The sequence below is a fragment of the Typopeltis vanoorti genome, chromosome 23 (genome assembly GCF_054136105.1).
Source record: "Typopeltis vanoorti isolate ZY-2024b chromosome 23, IOZ_Tvanoo_1.0, whole genome shotgun sequence".
Lineage (NCBI taxonomy): Eukaryota > Metazoa > Arthropoda > Arachnida > Uropygi > Thelyphonidae > Typopeltis > Typopeltis vanoorti.
In genome coordinates, this window is record NC_143571.1 from 1,230,496 (window position 1) to 1,243,548 (window position 13,053).

The 13,053-nt window shown below is 34.4% G+C and overlaps 1 protein-coding gene across 2 annotated transcripts in view; it reads right to left on the bottom strand.

Annotated features, from left to right (window-relative positions):
* Positions 1 to 13,053, bottom strand: part of LOC150093565 (uncharacterized) — a 172,118-nt gene that overhangs the window by 105,330 nt on the left and 53,735 nt on the right. For both annotated transcript variants that reach the window (XM_090412756.1, XM_090412755.1), the window contains 5 exons: positions 9,122 to 9,186; positions 6,895 to 7,042; positions 5,679 to 5,796; positions 3,428 to 3,528; positions 61 to 132 (listed from right to left, as the gene is read on the bottom strand). In XM_090412756.1, the coding sequence (XP_090268882.1) occupies positions 61 to 132; positions 3,428 to 3,528; positions 5,679 to 5,796; positions 6,895 to 7,042; positions 9,122 to 9,186 (504 nt within the window). The remainder of the gene's footprint in view (positions 1 to 60; positions 133 to 3,427; positions 3,529 to 5,678; positions 5,797 to 6,894; positions 7,043 to 9,121; positions 9,187 to 13,053) is intronic.

Consider the following 13,053-nt stretch of genomic DNA (forward strand, 5'->3'; position numbering starts at 1 on the left):
TAATTAGGTTTAAAAATTGAACTGGTCTAGTTCGCTATTCGTTATTAAGTACGTACACACCTGTAGTAAGTAAACATCTTTCCCTATTAGTCCCCATTCCATATCCCTAGGTGCACAGCATTCGTTTTCTACCTATTAAAGAAAAAACAAACTTCAATATTCTGAAAGAAGAATTTCAAGGAGAAAAATAGTACTAATGAAAACTTAAGAATTTTTTCTTCCCAGTCCGATGAAGAAATAATATGTTGATTACAGCAATATCTTATATTTGTCATTTTTAATTATATTTTCTTAGGCTTCTGATTACCAGGTTTATCACATATTATACTATTATATATTATATCATATATCATATATAAATGAATGTTTCAATTTCACTACCCAAGTGCAGCATTAATCAACTATATAATGGGTTTAACAACTTGTTGCCCTCGAAACTGCTGTAAAAATCATTATCATCATAATCAAAGCCCGTATGTTGTTACACCTGATATCTTAAGAATGTAGAATTCTCAGCTATCATGGTGTAACATGAAGAATAAATAAAATAAATTAAAAACCCTGCATAAAAGATAATAGTTGAATTAATTAAAAGAAAAAGAAAGATTCTTTCATCCAATAAAATATATAAAATATAAAGGTTTTGTTAAACCAACTAACAAAAGAAAGAATGTATTAATATTGTGATATGATTTAAATAAGAAAAGTTAAATAAATAAGACAGAAAAGGATTGGTCATAAAAGATGGTATGTGAGAGGCTAGAGATTAAGTTATTAAGTAAATTCGTAGAAAAATTTTGAAAGGGATTAAGTTAGAGGCTAGCACAAGAAAAACAACAGAAAATCGCTGGGTCAATTCCCGGATTGAGACATCGTCACGGACTCGCTGATCAAAGGACGTTTGGTAGAAAAACGCCACCCTAATTGGTCGGTGAAGTAAAAACAAGAAGGGGGCGGAGAAAAGAAGTTAGAAAAAGTGCCGTTAGGAGAACAGGTATAAAAGGGTTGAAAACCCCCCCACGAGGCTTTTTTGGGTTTTGGTTTTGATTCTGTTCCAAAGGAGTCCTTCGCGAGCTCTTTCGTTGGGATTTCACGGTGATTTCCTGAATGGCGAGATTGGAGTTATATCTTCGGCGCCACAACACGGAAACAAAAGTGAGCGGAATTTCGGTTCCGTATTTCCTATGTGAGAAGCGAAGAATGCTATATAGTCGAGGAAAAGAAAACATATTCTTTGTGTTCCAACTTCAGTGACAACTACGGAAAGAGGTAAAGAAATCGATGTCCAGGTGGCGAGTTGCACAGCCGATATATAAATGATTCAGAGTGTGTTCGGAGTTACGAAAAGTTAAGCCAGCATAAGCCTAGTTCAATTCCAAAAAGAACGTAGGAGAAGCAGATTGTCGGTGAGGTTATATCAAGATAGTTCAATCAGAAGAAAGTAAAGGTCCATGTGAAAAACCCAAGAAAGAAAGGTACTGTAAAATATATCTAATGTTAACTAAAAATGTGTCTGTGATAAGTATCATTATTCTAATACGGAACTGTTGAAGTGACCAAGGAAAATTTATACTAGGACTTTAGTATCTGACAGAATATATTAAAGTAAGCTGGCTAGTGTTAATGTTATGTGAATAATTAAGTGTCCTGAGAATTTTGCATGTCTATTGTAATGTACTGGAAAGTTAAAATGTCATAGTTGTATATTAGTACAAAAAAAAATGGTTTAGTTAATCTACTTAAGTTTGAATAGTTAAATAGTGTGAATTAATCTTATGTGTCCATATCAAGTGAATTTATGTGTTGAATGTGTATGGCGGCATGATCGTAATACTCATTATAGGATCATAGCCTAATTACTTGTATTAAGCTAATGTTAGTTTGTAAGTATTTAGTTTAGCATTAAATTGAGTAATCACAAAAAAATTGAATTTGTACCATGTTAAGGAATTTAATAAACCTTTGATCAATGATAAAAGAGTTGTCTGAAATTGCTGTCCAATGCACCACTTGAAAAATTTCGAACCTAATCACGCGGGAAATCAATGTTAAGAAACGAGATAAAGTGTCACGACTGCAGCATAGTTACTCTTTCAGACATATTTGAGTTCTTCCTCCTTGTTTTTGTATATATTATCTCAAACTAAATATCCCAAAAGGCGCAGTATAAATACAAATATTAGGGGTACTAAGGGGAGAAATAACTTAGATATTAGTATAAGTTTTGGTGATATATCGTGCGTAGATAAAAGGAGAACATAAATAAGAAGCAATTGTTAGATAGAATAAAAATCGTAAAATGGGACACAACATAAATGGCGCAGCCGGTAGGATTTAAAGTATAAGAAAGTTAATAGAATAGAATAAGAAGAATAGGTCACAACAATGTATTCTCGGAGGGGAATTGTATACAGAATACAATGATAGTAGTACATGAAAGGTGTACAGCTTTGCGAACTTCCTATTTTTAATCTGAATTAGTCTACTATCTGTCAGGATTCTAATATTGTCACATCTTATATTTCAGTCTTCTAAGATTCTTCTTACTGCATGAATATATTCAGATCTTGATCTTTTCTTCTTCTTCTGGGTATTTTTTCTGCATTTCTTTCATCAAATGCTAGTTTTTTTAAACTTGCCTCTTCCATTCAATATAGATCGAGATCAGCTCTACACGCACACACACGAATTCAAACATATCAAATATAACAAATTCCTTCATAGTATCTCCATTTTAATACAGTTCAGCTATTGATGGCAATTGTTCACTTCCATAATATTTTCCACATTCTCTCATGTATGCCTGTACGTCAGTGTATTATTACTTTCTGTCTTATTCCATTGCTAAATTTGTAGTCTCCTTTTTTATTTAATTTGTCATCTCTAAAATTTGGGCATCTTTTATGTATTCTGCGAGAAAAATATGCTTATATTACATTAAAAAGTACTATATCGCTCACTAGATGAACCAGAAGCACGCTGTACTTCTGTACGTCCAACAACTGAACCGAAGGTTGTTACATTATCTGCCATGAGAATCATACGGACACAGGCTTAATCAGTAATAGCAATGCGCAAACAATTAACGTTTTTGCTTGTCTTAGAATAATTGCTGAAATATTAGCGACAGATAAGTTTTAGTAATAACTTCAGTGCAATGTTGTTATTTTCAATTAAGTTTAACATTACTTTTATTGTAGTATGATAAATGAAATAGTCCATTTTAGCTTATGAGCTATTTCATATGGAATCAAAAATAATATAAAACTTACTGAAGTATCCTGTTTTCAAATTTCAAAAAAAAAAAAAAACCTTAAAATCCAACGCTTTTATTGCACTATTTTAGTCATCGAGATGATGCTGCTGAAAAATTTTCCATTTCGTTCACTATGCAATTTCACAATCGTGCAGTCTAAAGTAAACTCACCCAAACACCAACTTCGCCCAATAATAATGCTTGTGCTTCGCTCAGGCAACACTTTTTAGCCTCCTCATCGGAAACGTCTTCTTCTCTTGTACCGCTGGAGGCTGAAACAAAAATATCATTTAATGTGATTACCATGATCAGGATTGGGATTTTAAGAAAGGAAAGAGACAAAATAATAAAAAACACTTCATGATAATGATTATTTCATGATGGAATATTAATAACAGAAATAGCTAAATAATCATTTCGATCAAACATAGAAAATCAAAAATTGTTCTAATTGGAAGATGCCATTAGTGTACTGATAGAAGAAAAGATTGCAGTATGCGCCCCTCTTAATGAGAGCTGTCGGAGATTTTTGAACGCAGTTATGCCATGAAAATATGATTCTCCCCCGTATTCAGTTGTTGTTTTTGTTTCAGAATTACGGTTGAAGCAATCTATGAGGGCAGTCCTATGTCTGTCAGCTTCGTTCGCTATAACGAAAAATCCGTTGGACGTTTTTCACTTAGTTAGACTCTAAATTATATAGTTAGTCATTTATACAAGCAAACAAAGTTTGCGCCTGAAATATCTTCAGGACTGGGGCAACTCTCGGTAAAGATGGTATAAGTTCTCATCACTTGACTTAGGTATCTCGCATAATACAAAGGACATCTCCTTGCGGACATGTATAATGCTATGCATTAAGGAAAAGGCCACTAGCCAGATCGGTGTCTACCTTTATTGAGATCCCTTCCATTAATGCATATCATTATATACATATCCGCAAGGAGATGTGCTTTGCATTATGGGAGATAATAAGGCAAGTGATGAGAACTTATACTAACTTTACTACGAGTTGCCTCAGTTCTGAAGATACTTCAGGTGCAAAGTTTCTTTGCTTACACTTGGATAAAGGATTAAACTAAATATATAACGAAAACCCATGTTTTTAGGAGAATAAACTTTGTACTTCCATAGGGGACGAGATGAAAAGTCGTTATAAAAAGTTCTTCATGTTCCTGGTGGGACTCAGACCTAGGTCTTTTCAAGTAAAGGGCATTGTTGATACCAAATGATACACGGAGACTATCTCAATTGGAGATAGTCTCCGTGAATCATTTGATATCAATTCAATCTGGGAGTGAATAAGTTTCCCTATTGGTTAATGTTCACAAATTAAGGACGACAGAAATTTGAATTTCCATGGTGTATGATATTTCAGCTCTTTGAGCATTATAAACTACCGTATAAACAAAGACAATGACCAAATATTCAAATAAATAAGATTCAAAGATTATTTCTCTTAAGATTAGTACTATTCAATTTTACATTTAGAAGCTGAAAGTGCAATGCAGCATAGTTCTACTAAAATGTGTCACAGCATTGTATTTTTTTTTTTAGCAATTACTTTGACGAGTCGGGTGGCTTAGCGCTTATAAATTGCTGGAAGTAATTTAGATTGAAAATTGCTTATAAAAAGCAACTAAGAAGCCCTAAATCGCTGTCACGTGGCAGTCAAGTGATGCAATGTGAACGATGAACTTCATTGTTTGTTTTCAGGTCATAGCTTAAGCTTTTAATATCTAATTGATCTTTCCAGAAGTTGCTTATCTTCCAGTGCAAATGCTTCTCCCACTGCTGAAGAACACATCCGCAACATAAAGAAAATTTCGACATCAGTATAACTCGAAGACCTCTAATTTTTTAATAGCAATACATATTACCAGAGTGTTTAAAAAATAAATAAGATCGCAAAAATGTTTGTGTTTTCGCATTTTTCTTTATGTGAATGGAATGGCAGTTTTCTTTGTGTTGCATGGGAATCTTTATGTGATACCTGATATGTCACGTGGTCATCTCTTACTGACGATCCATTACTTGCAAGATGACGAAGTAGAAGCGAGAGTGCCATCTGATTTCGACACGTTAATGGCACAGTATTTGTCAACATTTAAGAAAAGGGTACAAAACGAACGTAACACGAAACGTGTTTGGGTTTAGTATAGATTATTTTAATGGGAGATTCAAATCTCTTTAAATCAATAAATTGACTAACGTGTGTCAACATCCTTAACTAGAAAATGCGAACTATTTTACGTTGTAATTCCGTGAAAAACTTGATTCTGACTAAGATATAAGAATAATACACAATTTCATTTTGGTATTATTTTTTTGAGAGATCCACGTATTCTGAATGAATGAAACAACTGAAAGTACAATAGAATACGAATGTACAAAACCGAAAAAAAACCTCTTTGTATCTTACCGTCTTGAACAATCTTCTTACTTTTACTGCCCACAGAGATGGAAGAAATTTTAAGGTGATTCTTGAGATCTCTTTTCAGGGTTATTGTGTCCGGCTCCGCGGAAGCCGATACGACAGACTAGAAAGGAAAAATAGAAGTCTACATTTGGTGATTGGAATCTGATGAAACAATAGTTTTTCAGTTAACTACTGAAAACATATAATTGTTTTGTTTGTTAAAAAAATCAATTTAAATAACATGCAAAAAATAAACAGATTCATAAACTTTTTAATTATTATGAACTTCTGTATTAATGGAACCGAGAAGTGGTCGATTTTTTTCTCTGACTCACTGCTGAATGACACTGCTACAGTTAATACAAGGTTGCCCGCTGTCCTTAGGTAGAGGGTGTCATTCGCAGTTTATTTTAGTTTTATCCTAATTGTTGAAAGAACCACCTCAGGAGTGTGATGTCATTTGCGAATTCTACTTTTCGAATAAGAGCAGGGTAAACGCTCAAATTCCCTTCCGGAGTGGGCACAATTAACAGACCTCAAATATTTATTGGTTTTACTAGTTCAGAAATCGACTAATAATTGCTGCTTTGTGGATGTCCATCTGCCAGCAAAACGAATGAAACAATGACGGATCAGGAGGGTGTCCTATAACGCCATTGATGTACATACGATGAAGAGATATACGATAAAAAGACCAAGGAAGCGGCTCGGCCAAGGATCCTTTTCTCCACAATGGCAATGCTCACTCTCTCACGTTCCTTGATATACAGGCGTTTCAAACAGTACGGTTATCGTATCGCATCCTCTTTAATCTCTAGGTAAAAGACTTGCTTTCTGCAATTTGTTTCTTATATATTTATATATACAACACTTAAATATTAAGTTCATCGATACATATGGGCGGATGGATTGACAACAAACAATCGTAGCGAAACTAATAGGTGCAGTCTGCTCGCGAATGTGCTTAAAACTTGTTCTAACATGACTATCAAGGCTTGTTAGAATATTGTCCTTATAAACTAACAGGTGTGGATAAAAAATCTTAGGTTCGCGCACAGTTCATTTTAACTACCGTATACAAAATCTGTAATAAATGCGTGTGTTTCTAAAATTAGCATAAATTGCGACATGTTGGAATCCAATAATTTTATAGTACTGATTGAAAACTCAATGAAGGTAACAAACGGAACTAAACTGGTTAAAATAAGAAATTACATACCTCTCCGAGTCCATAGTTAGCGGTTATGCTAATTATGGATGGATTGCTTGTGACTGGATCACACGTGAACATCACTCCAGCTACCTCACAAGACACCATTTCTTGAATCACAACTGCCATTGGCGTGTTCAATAGCTGTCCGTAACCCCTGGATTTAAAATAAACTCTTATATTGCTTTCAAAAGTAGACTAATAAATTAGATTACTTGCTTTTTATTATTATTATTATTATTATTATTATTATTATTATTATTATTATTATTATTATTATTATTCCTGACACCTCCAATTATTCACAGCAGTTTAGACATCAATAAATTTAGATGCACTTTGAGAAAACTTAATTCTAAACTCAAAAAAGTTTAGTTTAATTATTTATAGCAACGACAAAACTTTAAAAAAATGACAGTTGGTTTTTTAAAAAAAAAACACGTTTATTTTTGTTAACTGGATTTCCGTTTGAATGCGAAGCGAGATTTGCTATTGTGAAAAGTTCGTCCTCTGACGGGAGCTGAAGACGCGACTGTAAACACGGAATTGAATGAATCCAATTTACTCAAATAACAGAATTATGAGAAACATTAACATGGGAGCATTTGAAAACTAGAAATACAAATAATTATAACGGTTTAAAATTAAAGACAAGATTATGCGAAGTTCAATCTGATGGCTGATGAGGCGGCAGTGCCACGTTTACTAGGAATAATACTGATTATATAACAAGGTGCTTTCCCGTTGCTTTCCTTGGCCAACAGCAAACTTTATGACTGTGTATATTGAGTATTCACGTGGGCAGTTAAACATGTCATCGAAAGTTTCATATAGGGTTAAGTGGTCCGCTACGCAGAATGCACCGAGTTTGAAAAATTTTCCATGTTCTCATTAAATGAAAACAAAATCTGTCGTGACTTCACTAACTCTTCGGTATTTGATATTTTATTAAAATATCACAAGTACTGGAGAGGTAATTCTTTCCTTAGTTTCTTATTTCAATGATAACATAAGTAAACAGACCATATAGATTATGTTAGAAAGAACGATGTAATTTAATATTGTTGAAAGAGTTTTTTAGGAAAGATCTAAATAAAATTTAAAACAAATCCCGGGTAGTGACTGTGATAATTCTTGGGTTATTTCATAAAGCAGATTACAATTAGTAGAGTGTTTGAAGGATAATGATTATAGGTATTTTTTACAGTAGACGTGATATGCAGAGTGATAACATCGTTTACATTATAACTAAGATGAAAAGCCAAAAGGCTATTTTTTTCTGGCGAGGTTGATATAAGTTAAGGGGATAAACATCCCTACTTGTTTTTCAGCCAGTAAGTATAGCAAAGGTATGTAAGTTTTCTTCACTTAAACTCTGATATTAACTAGGTCTAGCTACTCACTGATGAGACCTCAAAAAAGGTTGAAACCGGTCTGGGTAGTGACCTCTCCTCATAATGTAAAACAGTACTACATCTCTTAAGAGCTGTGTTTTACATTATGAGAAAATATCAAGAACAGTGAGGAAGCTTGCTTCACCTTTGCAACGAGTTGCCGTGGTGTGGCACTACCAAGTGGTCACTTACGCTTGGATACGCTGACAGTTCGTCGGCATGAAACGTTACAGATCGTAGTGTTCGATCTTAGTTTCGCTTACTGGCTGAAAAACAAGTAGGGATGTTTATCCCCTTAACTTTTATCGTTTACATTAATTGAAATTGACCGTTGTTTGATTGGATTACTTACGTTATTTCTCCAAAAGGACCAAGACAAATCTGTAAATGTTTTATAATGACTCTAATTTGCATGTGCACTGATCGAACTGTATATTATACTGAATAAAATCCCTGAGATTCCTGAAAAAATCCCTGAAGCTGTTGTATGAATCCAGCTAGATATTTATTTTTAAAAGAAATTGCTATAATGTTTCCACCTGCCTAGACAGGCATCGAACACATGACTTTCCAATCACGTTGCGCGAGGACAATAGCAGAGTCTTTCGTTACCTCTTTAAAGATAAAGTAGATAATGAAAACTTCCTTTTCATTTTTGATTAATTCTTTATTTCCTTTTATGTATTTTTTTAAATATTAGTCCCATATACGAGAGGTCACAAAACATAATAACAAGTGTCTTGTTTGGTCAAACGTTTACTAAAACTATTTTGAACTGATCGTTTTTCTTTTCTCTTTTTCATTTAATCTTCACATATTGAGAGAAATATCGTATTGCTTACCTCTTATACTGTATCGCTACGAAAGAAAACTGAGAGGCCCAGCACTTTTTAACAGCCTGTAGTATCTAAATAAAGGAAAATTCATTGCTGGTTTTAGGAAGGACGGTAAAAACAAATGTAATGTGTGTGTGTGTATATATATATATATATATATATGTTTAAAATAATTAACTGACTTAAACACCGAGAAAAATGCCGACTTCGTCAGGAGAATACAGTGCCATGGAGAAAACAACATCATAAAAATGTATTATTTTTTAGACAAACACAGAGTTTAGACAAATAGTAGTTGTGTTTGAAATTGAGTCCGAGCGTTAGTTCTGGCGTGAAGCACTTTGCGTGTGAATGATATATTGGGATATCATTCACACGAGCTCTCGACCCTACCCATCTAAACAGCAATCTCAGTTTAGATGGGTAGGATCGAGAGCTCTTTCTTTGGATTCCAAGATACGTCTTTCTAATTCATCGGAGCATTTATGGATGTTTGAAGTTAAGTTATGGTCTATTTGATGTTTTTGACGTCTTTCAGCATTAGTATTGGCAGAGAATAAAACGTGGCTGGATAGGGGAAGAGAGAAGGAATTTTCTGTCTGTCCATAATATGATTTGCCGCACCGCAAATGATTTTTTATACTCCTGGGAACCGAAGGTTGTGGTTTACTTTAGGTTGACCGAGGCAAGATCGGAGTTTTGGAAAGGTAGAGAAATATCTTTTAACATTAAATTTCTTCAGGATTTTCGCCAGCTTAGGGGAAAGTGAACTTATATACGGTCAGGAGGTGTAGGCTGTGGGATTTGAGTTATCTTCATTACTATGTTGATTACGTACACGAAGATGATTGTAGATATTTTTAACAAGTGAAGTTCCTCTTATTCTTCCAACAAGGATCTCTCCCAATGAGCTAGTGTAGAAATAATTCCTAATTTTTGAGGGGGATAGTGGTGAGACGAAGCATGTAGGTATCTATCGGTGTGTTTGCTTTATAAAGAGAGAAATCTTGACACCATTTGTTGTTCTAATAAGTTTTATATCTGGAAAAGCCAAAATACTATTAACTTCTGGTTCGGATGTGAAGTTTATATTTTGATGAAAATTGTTTAAATGATGCAGGAAGGTTTGTAAATTTTCTGGGCCGTGCTCTCAAATTAGGAACATGTCGTCCATGTAGCGCACGCAGATTTTGGGTTTCAGTGTCGCTGAAGAAATGGCTTTTTCCTGAAACTCTTTCAAAAAAACGTTGGCTAGTTCGGAGACAACGGACTACCCATTGCCAAACCGCTGTTCTGTTTGTAGAGCTTGTCTTCAAATAAGAAATAGTCTGAATTCACACAATGCACAAGTGAGGCGAAATTCATTTTAGATAACTTGATAACTCTGGGTTGGAACATTGGTGAATAGCTTCGGTCTGTGTCGAAATTAATCATTCTGTCAGCTTTGTTATGAAGAACAATATATTTTTAAGATGTTGTTTTCTCCATGGTACTGTATTCATCTGACGAAGTCACATTTCCGATGAAACTAGTAGTGAAACCTTATTAAAACTCTTATATTTTTCTCGGCGTTTAAGTCAGTTAATAAGTTTAAACATGTCATTAAACCGAGTCAATTATTCTGTAAATAACCATATTCCTTCTGACGAGGATATCCATCATCTCATAAAAGAGTACCAGAAGTCTCTTAAAATATTGGACTTTTCATAAACAGACTTATGTTCTTAAAAAGATGTAAGTTCCATTAAATCATCTCTAAATTCTTACAATTTAAAGAGTCCATAAAAAACGACCGCATATTATTTATCGCAAGGCCAAACTAGAACTTTTAGCAAAAATGATTATGGATACCAAACATAGTTTAGCTTTCGTTCTCAAAAAAGGTACACAGCCTGGAGTCTTCCTTATAATCAATATTCAATGAACATTGTGTGTGTCAACTTCTGTTACACTGACCAACAGATAAATAAAACATTTCATCGTTGATATTTAGAGGCGAAGAATTTTTAATATTTTATTTTTCATAATTTTATAAATTTTAAAAAATCATCCATCCGTTATTCAACAGTTAATCGAAAAAGCAATTCATCAAATGGCGATTAATCGAAAACACAATTTAGCGAAAGGCAATTAACCGGGAACCAACAATTCATCAAAAAATCACAATTCTCCGAAACTATAAATCATCGAATCTTGAATTATAAGACTCGAAGTGAAGTGTATTTATCAAAACAAACAGCAGTTCTCATTGGATTAACTTGTGATTCAGTTAAAGCTTAGCATTGAAATTATTACAAAAATTGTCGAACTGTTTTATTTTTCATTTAAACTACATTCGAGTTAAAAAAGGGACACCGTGCCGAAACTAGATCACTTTTATTCTAACATTTTCGTAAAGAAGTTTCAAAATTATATCAGTAATTCCGCTCTGTAAATTAAAATTTCTTAAATGAAATTTAAGAAATTTTATAGTTAAGAACCAAATATTAAAATCTGTCAGTTTTAATCGGACCACTGTTATTGTGATCTCAATTAATATTATGATATCTCAATGACTATCTTGAGTAACGTCAGGTATTATTCATCGTCATCCTTAACTATTATTACCGAACACAATAGTTCGCAAGAAAATTAGTTCTTCGATGAATTATAAAAGAATTCATCGAAAAATTTATATCTGCCGAAGTGTTTTTACTTTATCACCTCAAACTCACGGCGATAATTATATCCATCATATTTGATCTTGTAAATGACAGCTGTTTTCTGTAGGAAGTAGAATTGAAAGCGAAAGAAGATCCAATACATAATCATCATACTTAACATATGGTTCATACCCTGATTAATAAGATTTTCCTATTCCATATTTTCAGACACATCTATCAGATAAAAAAGAACGCTATTTGGTATGCATTAAACTGCTCTTCCATGAAAAAACAAGGGAGCGGTGATTAGTATGTGAGGATTTTTGGCACAATACCCCTGCAACTCTGGACGTTCTGATCTTCTTTTCGAGAGACTTCACAGATGTGCCCCGGTTGTGCTGCAACCGCAGCAACTGATTGAGTAATAGACGCGATCTAATGATCTACTTCTCGGTAAATCGTTCAGATCTGAACAACGTTCGATCTCCAGTGGTGTATACAACTACAATTATTTAACGTGCATTCCTTGCTTTTTTACTTTGTTATGTTAGATTAGTATAGCTTGATTAGTACAATAATCAAGAACAAGGGGAATATCCTTGCCATATTTACACATCATTCTGATTATAGTGAATTAGGCTGCTTGAAAAGAAGTCAACATAACCCCCCACACACACAACATGTAACAAGTGACGTATTTCTGGCTGGTATAGATTGAAGGAATATGATTCTATCAAGTCAGTGTAGCTGTGACCAGGTGAAATGGCCGCAAGAAGGGAACCGACGGAGTTTGAAAGAGGTGTTCTGATAGAATGACATATTGCAGGCCTATCTGTTCAGCAAATTGTTTATAAACTTGGCCATTTCAGGTCAACAATTAGTAACACCATACCAAGAAGGAAGCGCAGGGAGTCGACTGCAAATGCTACCGCAGTGGATGACACACCGCACTCACCGAACGCGATCGCAGTGTGCTATGAAGGATAATATGTAAAAACCGCCACTCTTCTGTCGATACGTTGATGCACATTTCCAGGCGAAGAGTGGAACAGGAATCAGCAGACAGACATTCAGAATCAAGGCTCATGACATGAGTTTCCATGGTAGGGCCGCAATATGCAAGCTCCACAACTCGAGAGGCATTTGAACATTGTGGACAATGCAATGCTTCCTGTTATGTGGCGTTTCTACGCAACTGACCATTGTCTCTTTCAGCAAGGCAATGCCCTGTGTCACACGGCTGCTGCTGTAACTGACTGCTTTGTAGTAATGAACGTCACCACACGTGAATGGCCT